At 36.8% G+C, this 22091-nt stretch overlaps 1 protein-coding gene across 1 annotated transcript in view; it reads right to left on the bottom strand.

The window, feature by feature from the left end:
- LOC149799865 (cytoplasmic protein NCK2-like) overlaps positions 1-22091 on the bottom strand; it is a 64960-nt gene that overhangs the window by 12377 nt on the left and 30492 nt on the right. Inside the window, exon 2 of the mRNA XM_089959301.1 lies at positions 8397-9419. Coding sequence (XP_089815427.1) covers positions 8397-9392 — 996 coding nt within the window. The 5' untranslated portion in view covers positions 9393-9419. The remainder of the gene's footprint in view (positions 1-8396; positions 9420-22091) is intronic.

Below are 22091 nucleotides of genomic sequence, written 5' to 3' on the forward strand. Positions count from 1 at the left end.
CATTAAGATGACCTAGTTATTATTCAAAGATAAGAACAGATACCTTTCTTTATCATATAATAGGTTATGACTTCTAAGTTTTCAACCTTATTACAGTGCCTTCATCCGAGAAATGACATCTGGACTGGAGTCACAAGATCAACTAAATGTTGACCACATGACTAAACCTTTCTGTACAATGAAATTCCAATCTGGTATCCTAGTTCAACACTGGCTACTCCTCCATGAATTTGATAGTTTCTCTTATTTTCCTCCTCAAGGTATTGTTCTTCCTAACAAATACTCTGCTGTTATCCCCAAAAACATTATGCCCTGATTCTTTCCAATATTCACCAACAGCTCTGATGGATTCTCTGTTCAATAAACAAGTTTTCTTCAACTTTTGTTTCAAGGCTTCTGTGATCCACAAATCCTATAACACCATCCACTGAATCTGGGTACATTCAAAGATCAAACTCCTTGAATTAAGAAGTGCTTAGCAATCTTTAACCTCCAGTGTGATAACTGCAGAAAAGTCTACACTGGGGAAACCGCTAGAATCCTTGAAACTAGAGTTAAAGAACACTTGTTCACCAACAGAGAATCCATGTCAGCAGTTGGTAAACAATGCAAAAAATTAAGGTGTACCATTTCTTGGGATAACATCAGAGTACTAGACAGAGAGAACAATACCCTGATGAGGAAAATATGAGAAGCTACTAAAATAGGGGTAGGTGGGTGAGGTAGGTTTGCCAGTGTTAAACCATGATTCTGGACTAGAACTTCCACAGAAAGGTTTTGTCATGTGGTCAACATTTAGCCAATCACGTAACTCCAGTCCAGAAGTCATTCCTCTGAAGGCAGCCTTGTGATAACGTCAAAACCTAAGGAGTTATAACCTATTAATCAACAGAAGGGTATATTTTCTTACTTTCAATTTGTATCGCAAATGGTTGTAACGGGTAACAATATTCCTTCTACAACCCTATGTAATCTGTCTTGTAAACATTAAATCATTAACATGGTTTCCAAAATGGCTCATGTGGAGGCCATAATGGACATCAATTAGGCACTGTTTTCAGTTAAGCCGAACTCAATCTCATAAGAAGTCTCCTGGTGAAAACCCCACATCAGTGTGACTTACTGTTCAAGAAGAGTTACAATAGTAAGACTGTCTGCCACGGCAGACATATTGGATGTCAGACAGGCACCATTTTTACTTAGGTCCAGCTAGGGATCATCAGAAGTCTTTGAAAGAAAAAAAAACCATGCTGATATGACCATCTATTCAGGAGTAGCAAATATAAGACTATCATATTGGGCATGGGATCAGTACCATTTTCATTTACAACCAACTAGATATTACTAGTCTTTAAGTGAAAACCGTATGCTGATATGACCATCCATTCAGGTAGAGAAATAATGACAAGATTTTCAAGGTGGCTGCCATAGTGGTCATATTTGGCATACGATCAGTGTCTTTATTTTGATCAAATAAACACCATAAGAAGTATTTTCATGAAAACTCCATGATGATATGGACATCCATTCAGAAAGTTGTTGTTGTTGTAGGGTTTAACGCCATTTTTCAGCACACGATAGGCTATACATGGCGGCCAGTATTAATGGTGGAGGAAGAACCCGGGAAAACCCCGGAAAGAACCACCGACCCACGAGAAGCTACTGGCAAGCTTTCTCAACATACCCACATTGGCTGAATCCGAGACTCGAACCTACGCAGACAGAGGTGAGATGGCAGTGATCCGTAACGGACAGCGCTTTAGACCACTCGGCCACTCGGGGCCCCTCCATTCAGAAAGAGTAGCACTAATAATATTTTCTGGGGTTTTCCCGGGTTCTTCCTCCACCATTAATACTGGCCACCATGTATAGCCTATCATGCACTGAAAAATGGCATTAAACCCTACAACAACAACAACTCTGTAGTCTAGTTTGTTCTAAATGAAAATGGTGTTGCATGGACATCTAAAATGGCCACCACAGCGAACATCTTGAAAAATATTATTAGTGCCATTCAGAAAGAGTAGCACTAATAATATTTTTCAAGATGTTCGCTGTGGTGGCCATTTTAGATGTCCATGCAACACCATTTTCATTTAGAACAAACTAGACTACAGAGTTGTTGTTGTTGTAGGGTTTAATGCCATTTTTCAGTGCATGATAGGCTATACATGGCGGCCAGTATTAATGGTGGAGGAAGAACCCAGGAAATCCCTGGAAAGAACCACTGACCCTCGAGAAGCTACTTACTGGCAAGCTTTCTCACATACTCACATTGGCCGAATCCAAGACTCGAACCCACATAGACAGAGGTGAAATGGCAGTGATCTGTAACGGAGAGCATTTTAGACCTCTTGGCCACTCGGGGCCTCAGGCTACTGAGTGAATGTGTGTGTAAAGTTTCAAGACAATCCTTCAAGAAGTTTAGAAGCAGTAGTGATACCAAATTTGTGCTAACTGGCAGACAGTGGACAAAAGACCATTCCATAAGCTCTTTGGTCTATAACAGACCAGCACATAAGCTCTTCTCATTTATGAACAACAAAGCTAAACAAAATATTTATAAATATGTGCATATCTCAGTCACTACTTAATTCACACAAGGACAGATATTTCAATTATGATAAAAATTAGATAAGAAATATGACTTCCTGATTGGTAACAAACTCTACCAATTAGGTGCTAGATCATACATTAATATATGTGGATTTGGATCATTACAGAACTAATATGAGATCTCCTTGTTGCATACATGCCAACCCCTGAAAAAGTGTAATCCAAGTGGACAAAAAGAGTAATCTGAGCAGAAAAAGAGTAATCCACATATAACATGATAAAAATTCAATGTGCATATGTACAAAATGATTTATTTATCCCTCTGGACTTTTAACATCAATTAATGCTCCAAGTTTTCATTATGTTTTGCACACCAGTAGAGCACTAAGTGCTGGCTTACAGAGGCTGGATCTGAATTCATTTTTATTTTTGTTAACAATACTGAACAATCTCTCACAGTCAGCATTAGAATGGTAAGGAACAAATATTCCTTTCATAACTTGACAAAGACGAGGAAATTTATAACTTACAGTTATTTGGTCTTTTAGTTCGGAAATAAGATGAAAAAAATCAACTCTGTCTGCATGAAGTACACTGTCAGGTAGAGTGCTAACTTGATACTTCAAGAGTTTATCGAATTTATCAGCAGCCTTTCCTGCAAATGAAAACCCCACAGTTCTGCCAACTTATGTTTATTCAAAGCATTATCAAGCAAATAAAAAAAATATTTTCTCCAGTGGAATCAACTGTCAATTCTGGAAATGTGGAAATGAAAGAGCACTCTGGCTTTGCCCTTTTTGTTGTCAAAGTCTCTTACACAGACTGGGTACAACTTTTTGTCATAATCACTACTCCTGACTGTTGCAATACCAAACGGCCCAATTTTCATGGCTTCTGCAATTTTAAGTGAAGTATCTTCGGCTAATCATCTAACAATATTAGATGATTTTGTTCTTGCACATGTATATTTTCTGCAATTTTGGAATCGGGAAACACCTGTTTGAACAAAGGACCAACATAATCTTCTACCGCTAGGGGTAGTTTGTGTTCTATTAGGAACTCGGTAGATAACGCCTCTGCATTTATAAAATTCGTGTCCACAATTAAGTTCTGCTGTAAAAAAGAAGTTACCTTAGTACTGGAGTTAGTAAAACAAGCCAATTCAAGGTTTCTTTGTTTTACCACCATGAACAATATTAAAATCCATTCCATGAGGCCTACAAGGGGTGTGAAGCTGCCCCAGAACGGAACGCTGTATTGTGTAATTCATGTATTCATCTCTGAATTGATTTTCCTGTCTTTTTTGGTCCATCTGTGAAATTATTAAATCAGACTTGACTTTTAGTGTCAAATACCTACAGACTGGTTCTGTACCAGATATAAATTAGAACAATGAATCTGTGAGCAAAGATTAAAAGTTAGAAAACCAGTCTGTTCTATTCTAACTAAACCATACCTCTGCTATAAATAGAAACAGAGGTCAAAAGGAGAAACCAGCATGTTTCTTGGAAATAGGCTAACTGCTACAAATAAAACTTAATACTGTTAGGAAAGTACATGCAAGTCTTCGGACAAGTGTACTCGTATGTCAAAGTTACATAGATGTCATCTTTTCTAGAAAATGTCTGTGGGATGAATGTGATGTGAGTAAAAATGAGAAAACAAATTATTTTTTTTTGCAGGGGGATATATCGAAAACGCATAATCCGAACGCAGTTACGCGTAAGGCGTAATTTAGTAAAAAAAAAGCGTAATAATTACACCAAAAGCGTAATATGGCTGGCATATATGTTGTTGTAAGCATAAATTCCCAATTTTTAGTGGTAAGAATCTTAGGCCATCAGATACAAGATCATGCGAGTCTTATTCATTGTCACTATTTTCCAAGAGCTTTCTGGTATAACCCCATATTTTGTTTGATCAAAATTAGATCCAAAACTGGCTTCCAGAGTGGCAATGAACTCAACCAATCAGATGCAAGATCACCTCATCAATATGCAGGGATCTGAGTCATTATCAAAATATCCCAAGGATCTTAATAAAATAAGCCATTATTCCAAGTTTAATCAAAATTGTATCAGAAACATAGCCTCCATTAGCACTGGATCACTTCGCCTTACATTTCATGTGAGCTGAATCAAATCTCAAACTAAATCATCTGACAGCTGTTCCAGCTCTCCCAACAAACATGGTTCTTCAAAACTTTTCAGGGCCCCAAGTGGCAGAGTGGTCTAAAGCGCTCTCTGTTATGGAACACTGCCATCTCACCTCTGTCTGCGTGGGTCTGAGTCTAGGATTCGGTCAATGTGGGTATCTGAGAAAGCTTGCCAGTAACTTCTCATGGGTCGGTGGTTCTTCCTGGGGTTTTGCTGGGTTCTTCCTCCACTATTAATACAATCCGCTATGCATAGCCTATTGTGTGCTGAAAAATGGCATTAAACCCCACCACAACAACAACAAAACTTTTCATCTTCAACTAGTAACTGGCTTTCCAAGAAGCTAAGGTCCACAGATTTTAATTAATTGAGTATTCTACTCATTCATTTGGAACAAATTTCTTCTTATCATTTCTATAAAGTATTTTGAAAATGTTCTACATTTGAAACCTATGACACCAGTCTAAATCATCAATAATGAATCATTCCTTTGAAATCCCATCAAGTAACGTATAAACTTATTTATAAATAGAGTGCAACTTCAAACATAGACCCTAATATGCAGCCACATAATTTGCTCCCTTGATCAGTCTATTTTCTCTGTTCTACTGGTTACTCATAACAAACTGCACAGACCCAGATCTACTGCTGCATTAGGTTATTGCAGATCTTGGTCTGATTAGTTTACAGCTTGATTCAGTTTGATTTATAAGCAAGTACATACAATAGTTTACAGACCTTACTATATCAAGTTATGCACAATTATACTATATAGCTCTATCTGTTGATTGATTGTTCTCATCATGATCAAGTAATGCCATTTTAAACATGCATATGAATTTACATTTAACATCCACAACATGCCCTGATTAAAAAGTTTATAAAGATTAAGGTACTATAATAAAACAGTTCTTATGGCAGGACAAATATGCCTACTACTTTACTGGTAAAATTCAATTCCACTAATTACTATGAAAGCAACAAATAATTATTTATGCATATTTGCCTCAACAAATTTGCATGAAATATGAATACGCCCCTTCTCTAATTGTAGGTCTCTGCCTAACAGGCATTCATTCCTTTCATTTTAATAGAAATACAGTTTACACAAAGTGTACTGACCATTTTCCACTGATGTCTGTGCACACTTAAATACAATCCATTATAATTTCTTGGATTTATAGGAGTCAGACCTGAGCTATAGGGTAATTGACTGAATTAATTTACAAACCCAAGGTGTTACCAACTGCAAAAACTGTCCATTGAGGATACAAAGGTCATCCACAAACTAGCCAGGCAGAATCCACTCCTGAGCTGGAACCAAGTGAAAATTTCACCTGGTCGAGAAATACAGCTAAAAACTGAAGACTTTGCAAGCATAGTTCACTAAACTGCACTTAACAGCACCCTTCACTTGTATCAGTGAAATAGTGTCAATGCAATTTTCGCATACCATATGTATTGTATCTACCGCATCAGCAGTTCACCCTACATAGCAAAAACTGTTTGATCCCATAGGTAGCTGGAAAAGGCAAGTTACACAATAGTTTGATTGGAAAAGAACATAAACCAGTAACAGAAAGGAATAATATAAGGACTGTTTTTTCTACTTCACAGGTTCCTCATTCTAATACTGGTTTATATTTCAGCATGTGGTTATACTGTACACATACACTGCACTATGTATTAAGGGGTTTTCTCAGGATTTTAACACCAAAGCACCATATACAGTCCCAATGTTATTTACACAGAACTGATAATCTTGCGTTCCAACATGAGTCAGATATGTCTCCGAGAGTCAGGGACTCACCCTAACAGGTCAAAGATAAACCAAGCAACTAATCACTAAAGCTTTTGAAAATCTGGATCGATGCCATTTTTTAATCAATTCTTTTAACAAACAACATGGCAATTTTATTACATTATACTCCATGCTGATGCTTCAATCAAGCTCAGAAAGTATATTTTTAAACGGTCTCAGTTCTTTTATAAATAAATGTGTCAGTTTGCAATTTACTTTTTAAATTATCTAAGTGTGAAATACAGGTGCCACAATTTTTTAGCTGTATTTAATTTATGTACAGTATATATACAAGTCTCACAAAGAGACTGATGCTCCTACTTGCTGAAAAGAATTTCCAAGAATCTGCAGCAAGTTTACTTCTTAACTGCTTCGAGTCAAAACCATCTCATACTCTTAAGAAAACCCAACAAATCATATGCAGTAGTAAAAATATCATTGCATATGTCTGACTTGTCATTTTCACAAGACAAATAAAAGTGCAGTATAAAATTCTTTGACATGGCACTTTATGCTGAACCTGATATTGATAGAAATCAATGAACTTGGGTCTGACATCATCATAATGTACACACATACTCAATTCTGTTAAATCTATTTTTATTTTTTTGTTGTTGCGAAAAACACGTTACTGAACTTCAAGGTATTCTTCAGATATACCAACAAACTCAGCTGATAAATATCCAATGCTTTGTCTGTGCCATCCTGCTATCAATATAGCACAGCTAAAAACTTGAGTCAAAACTTCTGACCTTAAAATCAATACCAGAGTACTGACTGACAATTTATTTTCTGGAATGCAACCAAATACAAATTCATTTGAAGATGTACATGTTACTGCTCATAAACTCAATAAGAACAAACATGCAATCAATGACGTTTGACTTGATGCCAAGAACAATAGGATATAGTTTCCAAACTCCTTCATAAAAGTATAGATAAGCTTATGGTCCGATTTAGTCATTCAGAACCTACTGCATAAAGCAAGAAGTGTTTTATTAAAAATCACACATAAATGTTAATGTTTTTTCAAAATGGAGTTACAAAAAACAACAAGATTTAGTATGGTGCCATGCTGGTAGTTAGGTGAGCACCATCTTCATTCAGAACCAGCTACAAGCTGCAATATTGTTTAACCAAAAACATGTACCATATGACCATTCTAATGTGTGTGATCTGGATTTTTAACATAGCTTTAACAATTTTTTAGTCATATTGCTAGATGTCTAGCACTGGGGCATCATGCCACAGACATACAGCGTGATGTCTCACCCAGCCACATTATCACGACACCAGGCTGACCAGTCCTAACACTAACCTCTTAATGCTGAGCATCTAACAAGGCAGCTATTAGTACCATTTTTTTAATAAGTCTTTGATATGACTTGGCCAGGGTTCAAACCTGTGACCTCCCGCATCCAGGAGGGACACATTAACCACTAGGCCACTGAAGTGGTATGACCATTCTAAAGAAGTAGGTATAAGCTAAGATGTTCAAGCTGGGTGTCAAAAAATGCCAGTTACAAGTTGGATCTGTATCATTTTAATGAAGGACACCAAAATTAACAAGAAACAAGTATTTTAAAAACCAAAAACCACTTCAGCAAGACCATCCCAATAAGCTATTCAGAGAAACAGCTGTATTGAGATTTGTCACAATGGCTGCTGTGATGGCCATTTGGCAGTTGATATCAGCATCTTTTTTAACATGATCAATTATATATTTATGAGAAGTGTTTTAGTGAAAACCCTCTACTATGCAGCTGCCTATCTAAACAGCCCACCAACAAAGCCATTGCCATTGCTGAGAAAATAGTGATACTTATGTCTCACCATTCACAGGCAACACATTATGAATTCCAAGACTTTAACTGGGCACTTACAGTTGATTCACTGTCTCTTATTATGAAGTCACCATCTTCACCGTAATTTTTAAGCATGTCCTCACATTGTTGCCGTGTTATTTTTCCATAATACCATTCTTTATCTGCTAAGGGTCCTGAACCACAGAACTGTTTTCTATTGGATGCACCAACACTCAAATTAGATGTATTGGACAAGCTACTTGTGGACTGAGATTGCGGGGTAGAAGAACTGTTTGTGGCATTTTCTAATTCAGTTTCATCAAGCACCTGCACATAATTACGGGGAACTAATCCCACTTCACCACGACTATTCCTGGCACGCCACCACTCAGGATCTTCCAATGGTTTTTCAATCAAAACAAGTTTATCTCCCTTTGAGAAACTCAACTCCTCTGGAGTATTGCCTGTGAAATTATACAATGCAACTAAAATCTCTTGATTGTTATGAGCTTCCACTCCTGCTGGTGTAGAATAATCAGCTGCATGCATATTGTCATTTGGTTGTTCTGTTTCCACATAATTTGAAGGAAACCAGCCAGCATTATTTCCTTTCTTTCCTTTCCACCAACCATCACTAGACTTCTCTGTCACCATAACTCGTTCTCCTTTAATTAAAGTCAATTCATCAGCCTGCTGTGCAGTATAGCCATATTTCACAATGGCTGGAGATGCCTCACAAATCTGTACTTCTGGCATACTACTTGTGCTATTTTTGTCATGACCTGTGTCATTCGTTGTTCCATTTCGATGCAAAACTGGACTCCCTACAATGCCTTTTGTATCATTTTTGTGTTTCCTGCCAAGGGTATTTTTAAGACTAGAGAAGAATGAAGGTTTCGGCTTTTTCACATAATTTGACGGAACATATCCTGACTTGTTCCGACTGTTCTGAACCATCCACCACTCTCGACTATCATCTAGAAGAATCAACTTTTCATTCTTTTTAATGTCAAGTTCTTTTGCATTCTCTGCCTTATAATCATACTTGGCTATAACTACCACCTCCTCTGCCATCTTAAGTACAATGTCAGCTAGGCATCTCTGAAAAATATGAAAATATTTTATAGCTTAGAAAATGCAGCATATCGAATAGGATTTTTTTTACATTTCATTATTTATTAGAAATTCTGTTGTTCCTATTCCATAAGACAGGATACTGTATTTATTTTAAGATTTGAGGCCCCTTTCAGTCCCTCTGAAATTTGGAAGCACCTGTATAAAATACATTTTTAAGGATTCATTTTGGAGCTGCCAACTATTAAAGTTTTATCTTTCAGAGACTTATGAGTAGGATTTCAGAAGTGTTAAAAATTACAATTAGACGTTTACATGTACATAAATTGCTTCCATCTAAATAGCATGAAAAATTAGTTACTGTGATTCTTGTGGAGTTTTGTTTATCCATCAGCTCGCTGACTTTATGCTCGGTATACTTCAAACAAATGACATCTGAGTTTTGTGTCACCACATTACTATGACAATAGCACAATACAAATTCCACAAGTTTTTTGGTTTTTTTAATAACTCAGGCAAAGGATTATCTCAGCATTCTCTAAAGGTCAATTACAATCCATCTGTTCTTCAATAAAATGTCAAGAGTGGTTACATATATAAAAGGTCTTATATACAAGTTTGTCTGTACACAACACGACACAAAGCCCATGCTGCCCAATTTCCAGTCATTCTAAATGATGATTAGGTGAAAATACATTAAGAAAAGCATATGTTGCTCAATATCCAGTCATAATAAATGACAAGTCAGACAAAACACATTGACAAAAGCACATGTTGCCCAATTTCCAGTCATTCTAAATGATAATTTGATGATTAGGACAAAACACACTGACAAAAGCAAATGTTGCCCAATATCCAGCCATTCTAAATGATGATTAGGACAAAGGAGCCAATTTCATGCTAAGACATGAAATATGAATAAGTATTACATAGATCATTTTCATATTCATATATCAATAATTTTAAATATAAGATAAAAATACAATGAACAGTAAAACTTGCTGTGTATTTATTGTTCATACCTAAAAAAATGAAAACTAATCATTCTAATTGACCCAGTTTTATTTGTCCATGGTTTGCACTAAGCAAATTCTTCTTGTTGGATTTACATGATAGGAAGCTGTTCAGTTGTTCACAAACCTGAAATGATGTTTATTTGAAATATAATGTTACTCACTGACTGATTGATTTCTTGTTCAATATCCGATACATGATTTAGTTCTGAAAACCTTTTTATTGGTAAATCAACCAGACACAACCTGTAATAATGTGGTATTACTGGTACACCCAATTCTCATCAACCATAGCTTTTTCTGGAGGTGCCTCATTTTGACATGAAAATCACCTACACTTCATGAAAAGAAAACAAAATTACCAGTAAATGCCAACAAAACAGTTTTCTTCAGCATATATTTGGAAAAGGATATCTTGGTAGAATTTTTATCTAATTTTTATTTCAATTTTGCTACAAACTTTCAAATTTGGGGATGATTTATTGTAAATGAAAGTTTAAGATGTTCTAGCTGAAAGATGCCAACTTTGGAAAGGGAATTACATTAGAATACACATTGTATCGTATGTGTCATTTGGTGCTGAACCCATCAAAACTACTGCCAGTGTATTTTAAATGTACAGGTGGGGAAGAATTACTTTAAACAGATTAGTGATCATTTAATTTGCTGTACAAGACATAAAAATACTTTAAACAGCTTTACACTGACATAGGTAATTGGTAAACTGTTGATCTGAATGGAAAGGTCAGATGTAAAATGTAGTATCACCAAGAACATACTCATTATACAATGTACAGCAAACTTAAATAGTACATGTAGCATAAATTCTTGTAGACAATACATTTTGTGCACAGTGTATTAGTCATATATTTACAACATACATGTACCTAGCTTAAATGTACCTGCTGGTGGGATAAAACGATGTGATACTTGTACACTGTACCTCAATTTCTGATCATTAGGCTACATCTACTCCCACCCCTTGATAGCGACTAGAAACTTTGCTCGAAACAAGGCCAATCAGAAATATCCAAAAATTAATCCAGAATCTTCTCACTATTTACTCTTTTTGGATAATCTACTGGGAATAATGAACCTCCCTAATGTCTGTTTCTAAAGTATCACATGTACAGATAACCTATATACTTGCATACAAGTTGAGTCAAACTGCAAATAACAGTGTTCTTGATCTGCCACCCTATACTGTGCTGGCAAATCAGGGTCTAAGCTGATTAATACTGATTACTTCTAACAAACGGCATAGACCCAGATCTGCCAGAGCATTATGCAACAGCAAATCTGGATCTGCTTGGTATGCAGTTAAAATCAACTTACACAGAACATTCAGATCAGTTCTTAGGTATTGAATTAATTAACACTGAGCCTTCAGCTCTCTGTACTTGTACACAATAGTAGTGTGAAACCTGTCTCATTGGACACAGTATAAAGGACATGTGTTCACAGAGGAAAGCATGCATGAATTTTTGTCTACATTCACAATGCTGTGGATACACAGTGATAGGTTATATCAGTTGTCTATGCCTTCAACTTTCCATGCTCCATCCATCCATCCATCAACACCAATTGAAAATATGAGATCATATACTATTTGATGTTGTTTTAAATGGATGAATAGATGAACACATTTTGGGTCTGATGTAAGCACCTAAGGGAGGGGGGGGGCAACAAAAATGTCACAATCTGATACAAGTGATACATGAATCTACCTTGTATCCATAACACCATCTACACCAAATGAGAGAGAAAATTTATATGATTATATCTGGTATACTTCAGAAAGAATAGATAGATAAAACCTTGAAAAAGGTTTCAATTTCTGAATGCAGCTGGGGGGAGGGGGTGCTATTTAATATATGTGACAGCTTTCATATCTCTTATTTTGGTATTAAATTTCTATTCAAGAATGTCTTAGAATGAACAAGATTTTTATGTCCCTTAAGTGTAAAAATGGGTCTCGCTGTACAGGAAGTAAGAATTAATTTAAAGTTACTGCACACATTAATGGGCATGACACTGCATGCAACTAATTGGAAAATCTACATAGCATTTTTGAATTTATGTTGCAGTACAATTGGATTAGTCTAGATCAATCATTAACTCAATTTAGAGTTTGAAAAATCCATAAATTTAATGAACCTAATAAATCTCTCTATGCAAGTACCTTAAGTTAATACATGCATTATAAAATGTATTTAAACATGCTGTATTCACCTGCATGTAGCATACAGTGAGTAAAGAACACTGTCCCACCCACCTCCAATCTCCTGATTCTGAGGAACACGAGCAATTTCAGAGGGACAAATAATTGTTTGGTTAGAAGTAATGATAAAAATCAATGCCCAAGTCACACAAAAAGTAAAGAATTCCAGGAAACTTGGTTTTCCATATGCCAGGTGCAATGCTCTATTAGGGAATAGTGGAACTTGGAGTCTCACCTGCAAACTGGACAATAGAACAATACTCCCACTGTATGACTTTTAAACACAGAAAATTAACACCTTCATATTAATGACTAAGTAGGCCACCATTGCAGCTCCAAAATGATAGAGTGTACCATCTACTAAACTCACCTGACAAAGCTTTGCACAAGACTTTCCTTAGCTACAGAAATAGATTTATGTTGCCTCCTGGTCTATATTGGCTTAGTTAACAAATCTCATACAAAATGAGTTTTCCATTATCATTATTATTATTATTATTAGTTCTGAAAATACCATTAGCCAGTTGCCATTCCTTATCCCTTTCAGAAGTAAGACTAGATATGGAGTCCCTGAGCATAGTTCATTACTGGGGTCAAAACAGCCACAAGGCTAATTGGTCAAAAAGATGCTAATTCATTTACCATAAAGCATAAGGTTAACAAAATAATGAAACTAGAATTCTCAGTCCTAAAACATGTATCACCATATTTCCCCATTTGAAGTTTGAGCCCATTGGGTAGGTCCATCCTACAACTCAGGGCCCTGAGGCACTGTGTTCCAAGTCCATTAGAATGAAAGTTATAATAGTGCAGGGGGAGTTCAAGAACACCACACACATATGTATGTACACCAATATAAACATTATAATAATATCCAATCACTTCCTTGAAAGAGAGGAATGCATTTATTTTCATTGACTGCAAAATTCCACACTGTGCAAAAAAGTGACTTTTTTAATTATTTGATGTGGTTTTCGTGTTTCAAGCAAACCTTGAAGGTTATATAGCAAGTCAAAGAAAGGCCAGTAAAGTGCCTTGCCCAAAAACATAATACTCCAAGACATCAAACCTGCACCTTTTCAATCATTCCAACAATTGCGGCTATTTGGTACTTTTAAATTTGTGTATGTAACTTTTACAGGGATGATAGTTATGTTAACGTCTTCTTGGATGACTCGTTTTGATTTTTGTTTTTTTTTACTTGGGTCTTTAAATTCATGGTTTGTAACCACTACAAAATCAAAGAAACTACTGCATGCACAAAGAATATATACCATTATTTCATACTGCCGTGTTGGTGGAGGGTGATATTGAGTGCAGTTCTGTAACATATGCCTGTGAAATATCCTGTGTCTTGCTCTACTTCTCCCACGAGATCACTTTCACTCAACAACGCCTCAACAACATGGAGTGTAAATCAATTAAATCTATAACAATACACCAGTGTAGATCAGTCCTGCCTCCTGTGGATTCTGGAGATTGAAAAGTGTATTTGGGTGCAAGTGAATATAACACAGCATTAGAAAATGGTCCAACACTTTGTGTATCCTGTATGGTACATAAGGGCATTAGCTAAAATACAGCAAGAACAGGCAAAGCATAAGAGTGCACAATTTATTTCTGTCCACTATAAATCAGACAGGGGCACATCTAGAAGCTTTGAATATGAACCCGGATTTGGGCCCAAATATCCTAGCTACGTCACTAATGGTACCCTAAAAATAATAGTGAATTACTGCATTTTGCTGACATACGCTTCCCTTATGCTTGACAACTGTTTTGGACACAATATCTGCCTAGATAAATCAATATGCTTCACATCTGCTTTGCCAGATCAAATGTGCATCCAACGAGTCAATGCCACAATGCCATATACTGTTCGCCTAATGAGGAAGATAAGCAACTGGACAGCATTTTATTATTCCACACGTGTCTCAGAATCTGATGCATGTATTCTTGTGACGGCATATAGTCGACGATGAAAAAGTACACATCACAGGGCCGGATCATGTCGAGTGTTTTGTTTTGTGGGGGTGGGGCAAAAATTTCAAAAGGGCACTGACTTTCCTCGAAAGGGAACGAAAGCAAAAGTCTGTGCCTATTTACTCAAAGTGTGCATAATAGCAAATAAACAAGAGCAAGAATAAAACGAAGCTACAATTTCAAGCGATTAGTGACGACTGTACGTTTGTGCGTACGTTTTATTGCGTCGAAAACCACCTCACCCCACGATCGGGCCCTGTGATCATAAATGATCAAGCTGGAAGTATGTTCATCGTAAATGGATATCACACCCCATGCCTAAAATTACTTAAATTCAGACCTGTTTACCTTGACAAAAGATTAACATTACAGAACAACCCACGCAATTTTTCACAATAACACGCGTCTCGATGAGAGAGAGAGAGAGAGAGAGAGAGAGTAAATCATCCGCCATCCCTCTGCGCGTCCTGACGGTGTTGCCGTGGCATCTCGATCAGAAGAGCTCTGCACACTACGCTTTCATTCATTATCATCATTTAAATTAGAGACGTTTTCGCCCATACGGGCATGTACGTCTGGTTAATGTCCATAAGTGGACTATTTAATTGATCCCGGAGGAAGGAATTAGAGCCCCATCCCCCAGGCATTACTGTGCATAAAAGGCACTATTTAACTGAGCCGTCAGGTCTTGGGTCAATATGAATGGCTTCATAGACCCTAGCGACCTGAATGTAAGGCTATACTCGAGTGGGGATAGACCCAGCACATACTATATGGGCGTGGCTACTTATAAGACCCCTGTAAAACGTTCATAAAGATGCACAGATTTATCTACATCGTTATCTCTTTTAGGATCATTTTGCTTTGCTTACTTTTTGATACTGAGAAAAACGTGACCATTCAGTTAATTATAAACATTTTCTAGTTGTATCAAAAATAATGTATGATACATAATGGCAAATAAAATATTAGATATTAACATAATGGCAGTGCCTCAAAACTGTTGGTTTTGATTGTAGGGTTTAGCTCCATTTTTCAGGACAAGATAGGCTATATATGACGGCAAGCACCGTCGCTGAGACCATTGCAACTCGTCGATGGAGATGGCTCGGCCACGACTGCAGAATGCCCCCTGACTCACTACCAAGGGTGGCACTGAGATGGACTCCACAAGGGAAAAGGAACCGTGGCAGACCCAAAGAGACCTGGCGCCGAACCGTGGATCGAGAACTCAAGACCAGAGGCCTCACCCTGCAGACCGCCCCCATAACAGCAGACGACAGACCAAAATGGTGCTCCCTTGCTGTCGCCTCAAGCACCAGACGGCGCAGAGAGGATTGATTGATTGATTGATAAATGGTGGAGGAAGAACCAAGGAAAACCCCGAAAGTACCACCGACCCACGAGAAGCTACTGGCAAGCTTTCTCAAATGCCAACATTGGCGAACCCGAGAATCGAACCCACGCAGACAGGTGAGAAGGCAGTGATCCGTAACGGTGAGCGCTTTAGACGACTCGGCCACTCGAGCCCCCCCCCCCCCCCCCATCCATAAAAAACCGAATAATACATTCTGCGCAATACAAGTTTTTTTTGTTTTTTTTTTAAATACGTATCGAAATCTACACATTATGTCCTTATTTCCGCTGCAATTTGTGCAATATACCTTTCTACATGATTATATAAAAACCAGCGATACTTTACCCCGCGCTGTGAAATTAAAAAAAAAAAAAACGCAAAACGCCGTATAAAAAAAAAAAAAACGTTCACAACTGACGGAAGGAAACAAAATCACCCAAGCTCCAATGTTTACCCCATGCATAAGTTCATAATATACGATTCTCCTGGCATCCAACCACAGCATTATGATGGGGGTACCTACAACTTGAGAAGTATAGTTCCAACCGCTTAAGAATGCATAATTAAGACTGCGTGTATATATTGCAATTTAAACCGTACAATTTTGTATCAATTATCAAACTAACGTTTGGGGGCTCTTTTTAAAAGCAAACATCGTCCCAAAGAGTCATCCTAGATACATGTTAGTTGACACATACATTTTTGAAGATAAACACTCGTGTGCGAACTAATAACCTACGACAACAGAAACCATGTTGGTTCACACGTACAATTTTTGAAGATAAACACTCGCGTGCGAACTAATAACCTAAGACAACAGAAACTATCAACATCTTTGTTTTCTTTACTACTGACGTGTTAAATTTCTGCGAACTCATAACCTGACCTAAAAGCACAACAGCTTCTGCTGTTTGTTTTCTTTTGTAATTATGTTGACAATAAACAACGTACTCTGGGTTAAGTGTATCGTACGGTATAACCATTGCTTGATTCTCGTATATAAAAAAAATATCAGTGACAGAAAGAAAAACTTGCGAACTAATCAATACAGCTAGTAAAAGATTTTTACATTTATCTGTTTATTCCTATTCTTTGAGTCAGTCAGATCGGTTATTTAAGATGGACAACGGCATACTCAGAACTACTTACAAAGGTACAATTCATTGTTATTAAAAATGAGGTCGACAGCATTCAGTCGTTCGGCTCCCATTCTGAAGAACTACACTGTATCAAAATTAATTTTGATTTTTTAGTTGCCAAGATTTTTAATTAACTCGACTATATACAATCTCAAAACTTACGCTGTACATCAGTTATTAACTTCTATATTTACATCACTAAGTAAACCTGATTTTTTTTTAAGCACCCCGTTAACCAAATTCAACTTCTTCCATGTCAACACTTTTAGGCAATCTTCTGAATTAAAATATTAAAGACTCGATCGATCATTAATCTACACCAGTGGTCCTCAAACTTTTTCTCCCCCACCCCCCACTCAGTAGCAGGTATTATTCAGCATTAGCGCCACCTCTGTTATCCCACCGCTCACTTGGGAAACACTGATCTACACCTACATGAATTGAAATCTGGAAAAAAAAAATCGTAAGTGGTAAGAGAAGTAAGAGCGTCATCTAGTAAAAAAAAAAAAAACAAAAGAATATTTCCCGCCAGTGGGCGCAAACTTCCAGTCTCTTGCTCCAAATGAGTGTGTGCATGTGTCAAAGTTACGCACTTTAACCACTATATGTGTGTGTGATTTGGATTTTTAACATAGCTTTAACACTTTTTTAGTCATATCGCTACGATGCAGTGTGGCAGTTTATAACGATGACCAGCAATGGGACATCATGTGCCGCAGACATAGCATCATGTCCCACCCAGTCACAAGATCCTGACACCAGGCCGACCAATTCTAACACTAGCCTCTTAATGCTGATCCCATAGCGAGACATATGTTACAACCATTTTTATATATCTTTGGTATGACACGGCCGGTGTTTGAAGCCGCGACCTCCCGCATTTAAGACGACGCTCTATTCACTACGCCACCGGACCAGTTCACAGGAAATGAAGCTGTACCACCAGAAACATGCTAAATATTATTCAACGAAATCTCTCTCTCGTCAGATGATCAGACAGTAACAAAAGGGTTAATTGCGTCAAAATAATTTTATGAAATTGATAAATATTACGAATAGGTAGGTTGCTAGTTGGTCATTTTGATATGATTTACTATTTTCTTTACGATGATAAAATAGTTCTATATCTTCCCCGTACAAAACCAGCAGTTGTCAGTACCAATACAAGATGAAAGACATAAATTTGTTGGAAAATAAAATCCCAGAATGTCTAGCTTATGGCCAATTTTTACACATTATTATTTATTTCAGCATTAAGTCGAGTACACGTTAATTTTGAGAAAAAAATTGCGAACTTCTGTTTGTCAATTTTCGGACCATAATTAAAGCCAACCCAGATTAACATCATCTGTTGATGATAATCGTTGGCAATATTTTATAAAAGTGTTGACAATGGTCATTCCTTGATCTGCGTGAGCAATCAGCTCCGTTTAGTCACAATTAGGGAATCGATTTAATTTTCAAAATGTAGGCGGGGGTAGGTAAATGCTTCAAAACAACTGAATTTGTTCTGATTTTGTAGTATTCCATTCCTATTTTTCTGGAAATAAATGTATATTGTGATGAAAAGAAAAGCAATAACCGTGTCGGAAAGAAAATTCTATCCCCATACATTAAATGGTCAGTCACTTAACAGCAAGCATTCATTCCAAACGGAACTACTTCAAAGTTGTCTATATTTGTGGCTGTATATACATGTAATAAGGACACAGCACATGGTTCGTATTTCGATGTTTTCTGTTCGTTTGGTGGTTATTTTAACAGAAGCGGTAGTCAATTTGGAATTTAACTGTCCATATAACAGAGAATTTCTTTTCCTTTGCAACAGCAGGGAAGATTTAAGCTATTTAAGAGCTGCGTCTCTCGTCTTTCATTGCGCAAGTTTGTTCAGATTTTCCGGATTCAAGTAAAAGCGTAAAATTCTTGAAGAAAAAAGAATGTCAATCAACTTCTGCTAAATAAATACGTACTAAATGTACAAGACTTTTAAAATTATATATCTCTCTTGTCCTGTGTGAAGATCTGACAACGACCGCTTAGGGGTCATGTTCTGGTGACCTTTGAATTAGCCAGCGGAAATGCAGCTTTCAGAAATCTTAAAGTAAATCAGATCGTTCGGCAAATATTGAAGCTCAGCAGCCATACTGCTCAATCTCCTAAACGCGGAGATGTAACACTGCATCTGATTGGCTGATAAAATTAGCGCTGATGGTAATAACATAGGTCACCAGAACATGACCCAAAAGCAAAAAGATCATTTTAAAAAGTTTAAATCTTTTATTTCCTCTAACATCATGAATGGTAATGACAATGAACAATTTCTTGCTCTAATTTTAAAAAAATTAAGTATCTTCAACAGTTCATAACTGATTTTGATGGAATTTTCACCATTTGATTTATGTCCACTTGATTGATGCTATATTTGTTTTTAAACCTAGGTAACACTTTAACACTGACAGCTGGACAGACCAAGATAAATATTTGTTAAGGCAGCCACAGAAGATCAGTTAGTAGAACGTCAGATTCATCATCAAATGGTCATGGGTTTGACCAAAGCCCAGCCCAGCCTGAATCAAATGCCTCAGCGTGTCCTTGGGAAAGGTACTTAGCTGTCATGCCCTCGGGATGAAACATGTTAAATGTGCATTAACCCAACCTCAAATCAGGCCTGAAGACCGTCACCAAACGTGCATTCGTGCGACCAGTAGTATTCTAACATACTGAATATAACCAAACAATGGCTGCTAGCTTATCATGTTCCTGGAAATAATGCATTAAACCCCACCAAACCAAACAGTATGTGCTGTCATGGCACCACGTCAATTTGAATCAAGAATATTCTTGTTACACTTGATCACGACAGACTAATTAAATGTGCATGTGTTTACTTGTACACCTTGCACTCGAAAGTTAAGCCAACTTAAAATTTACAAGCAACATAAATTTTACATATCTCTGGATAAGAATGTTAATAGCATTGCAGCGTATAAGCTGTTTTATTGTGCAGTGCATATGCTTGATTACTATGATTTGTCTGAATGTAAATTATCAAACATTAATTCTGTAAAACCGGTAATGTGGGGTAAAATAACCCTGGTGGACAAACTGGGGGTTAAATTAAAAAAATTGGAGTCTGATGTTTAAATGAGAATATAGAAAAACACTGATTAGTATGCGTTCTAATTGGTCAAAACTTTAGAAATGAACACTTGTAGATCCTATAAGAGTTACTTATGTTTGTCGACTTTAAAGGAATATGGCAAATTTCGAGTATTACACCAATTATACTATACTGGCTTGGATGTATAACAGCTAAACAAAAACCCCATGTGGAAAGCACACAGTTCTATTAGAAATAGGAACAACAGTGCTGGATAAATGATAATGTGAACCTTAATGTTATGAGTGTCAAATAATTTAAATACAGAAATATCAAACAGTAACAAAAGAAAATCAATTATCAATCACCCTTGAGAGAACACGAAAATTACGAATACATCTGGACATTTTGCTAATTTAGTTTGTTCTTAATGTTAATGGTAGTGGGTTAAACACAATTTTTCAGTGCACAATAGACTATGTGTGGAGGCAAGTATAGTTGGTGCAGGAAGAACCGAAGAAAACCTCTGTAAGAACCACAACCTATGGGAAGCTAATGAAAAGCATTCTCAGATATCAACATTGGTCAAAACTGAGACTCGACCATATGCAGATAGAAATAAGATGGCAGTGATCATAAAAAGTCACGCATTTTAGTCCACTTGGCAATCCTGGCCCCGGATCCATTAAACAGAGCTGATGCAACATCACAACTGTTGAAGCATTCTTTAATTTCGAAAAGGGTATCTCACTGGTTATACACAGCGATAATAAATTTACAACACTTGTCATGGTTCATTACAACAATAAACTAATGGGGTATCTTTGGGCAGACCAGTTCATGGGACCATAACATTAGGAGAACAATGTTCTCATGGTAGGTTCTTCTCTCCCTAACATCCAGAACACAACTGTGAATGTTTTGTCTCATATTAAGAACTCGCAACTCCACTTAAGCAAGAGTGAGCATGAACCATGATGGCGGAACATTCCAAGTCAAAAAGTGCGATGGACGACAATGTTTTTTGTTCCATCAAAAACAACTGAGGGCAGAACATTCCAAGTCAATAAGTACAATGAACAATGTTTTGTATTCCATCAAAAATAACTGAGGGCAAACATCTCAAAGAAGGAAGACTAAATATAGCTAATGACCTTACTTTCCGAATAATCATACAAAGCTTGATAAACACGAAGCACTTAATAGATGAACTAAAATCTAGCATCCTGCTTCTATGCAGGAAAACAAATTTCCCAATAAAATGCACACCTTGAATAGCAAGCAGCCCATAGTTTTGCTGGTTTTAGTTCGTTTTTTTATAGGTGTGTGTGTGTGTGTGGAAAACTTAACATGTTAAATTGTGGTTGTAAACAGTTCTGTAAATACAGAACTTGACATAAAAACATAAATACAAACAGACATTTATGCATAACACTACATGCCCCAAATCCAGTCATGTTGGGGCATAAAAATATATACATTTTCGATTAATCACTAATATAGACATGGACAGGCAATATTCTGATATACTACATATAATCACACATAAGTTTTTCCAACTCAAAATAAAACCCTGCTCTATCATTACATAATACACCAGAAGATGAGGGTACGTTGTTTGTTCTACTGATTATTCCAAACAAACTGTATCGACCCAAATTTAAATTTATGCCATTTGCAACTGGATCTGACCTATACACAAGTATGTAGAGCAAAAATCAGAAGGGTGGGTGTGGGTGGGAAGAGATCTTTCTAAAAATTGACATGACACTTTGACTATCCTATTTTGTACAAGTCTGAATATTACAATTATCCACATACTTAAGTCACACTTTATATCTATATGTTCAATTAGAACCCAAGTCTGATTAAATCAAACTTTGAAG

The sequence above is a fragment of the Sinohyriopsis cumingii genome, chromosome 5, assembly GCF_028554795.1.
Source record: "Sinohyriopsis cumingii isolate HCF-2022 chromosome 5, ASM2855479v2, whole genome shotgun sequence".
In the NCBI taxonomy this organism is placed as follows: Eukaryota; Metazoa; Mollusca; class Bivalvia; order Unionida; family Unionidae; genus Sinohyriopsis; species Sinohyriopsis cumingii.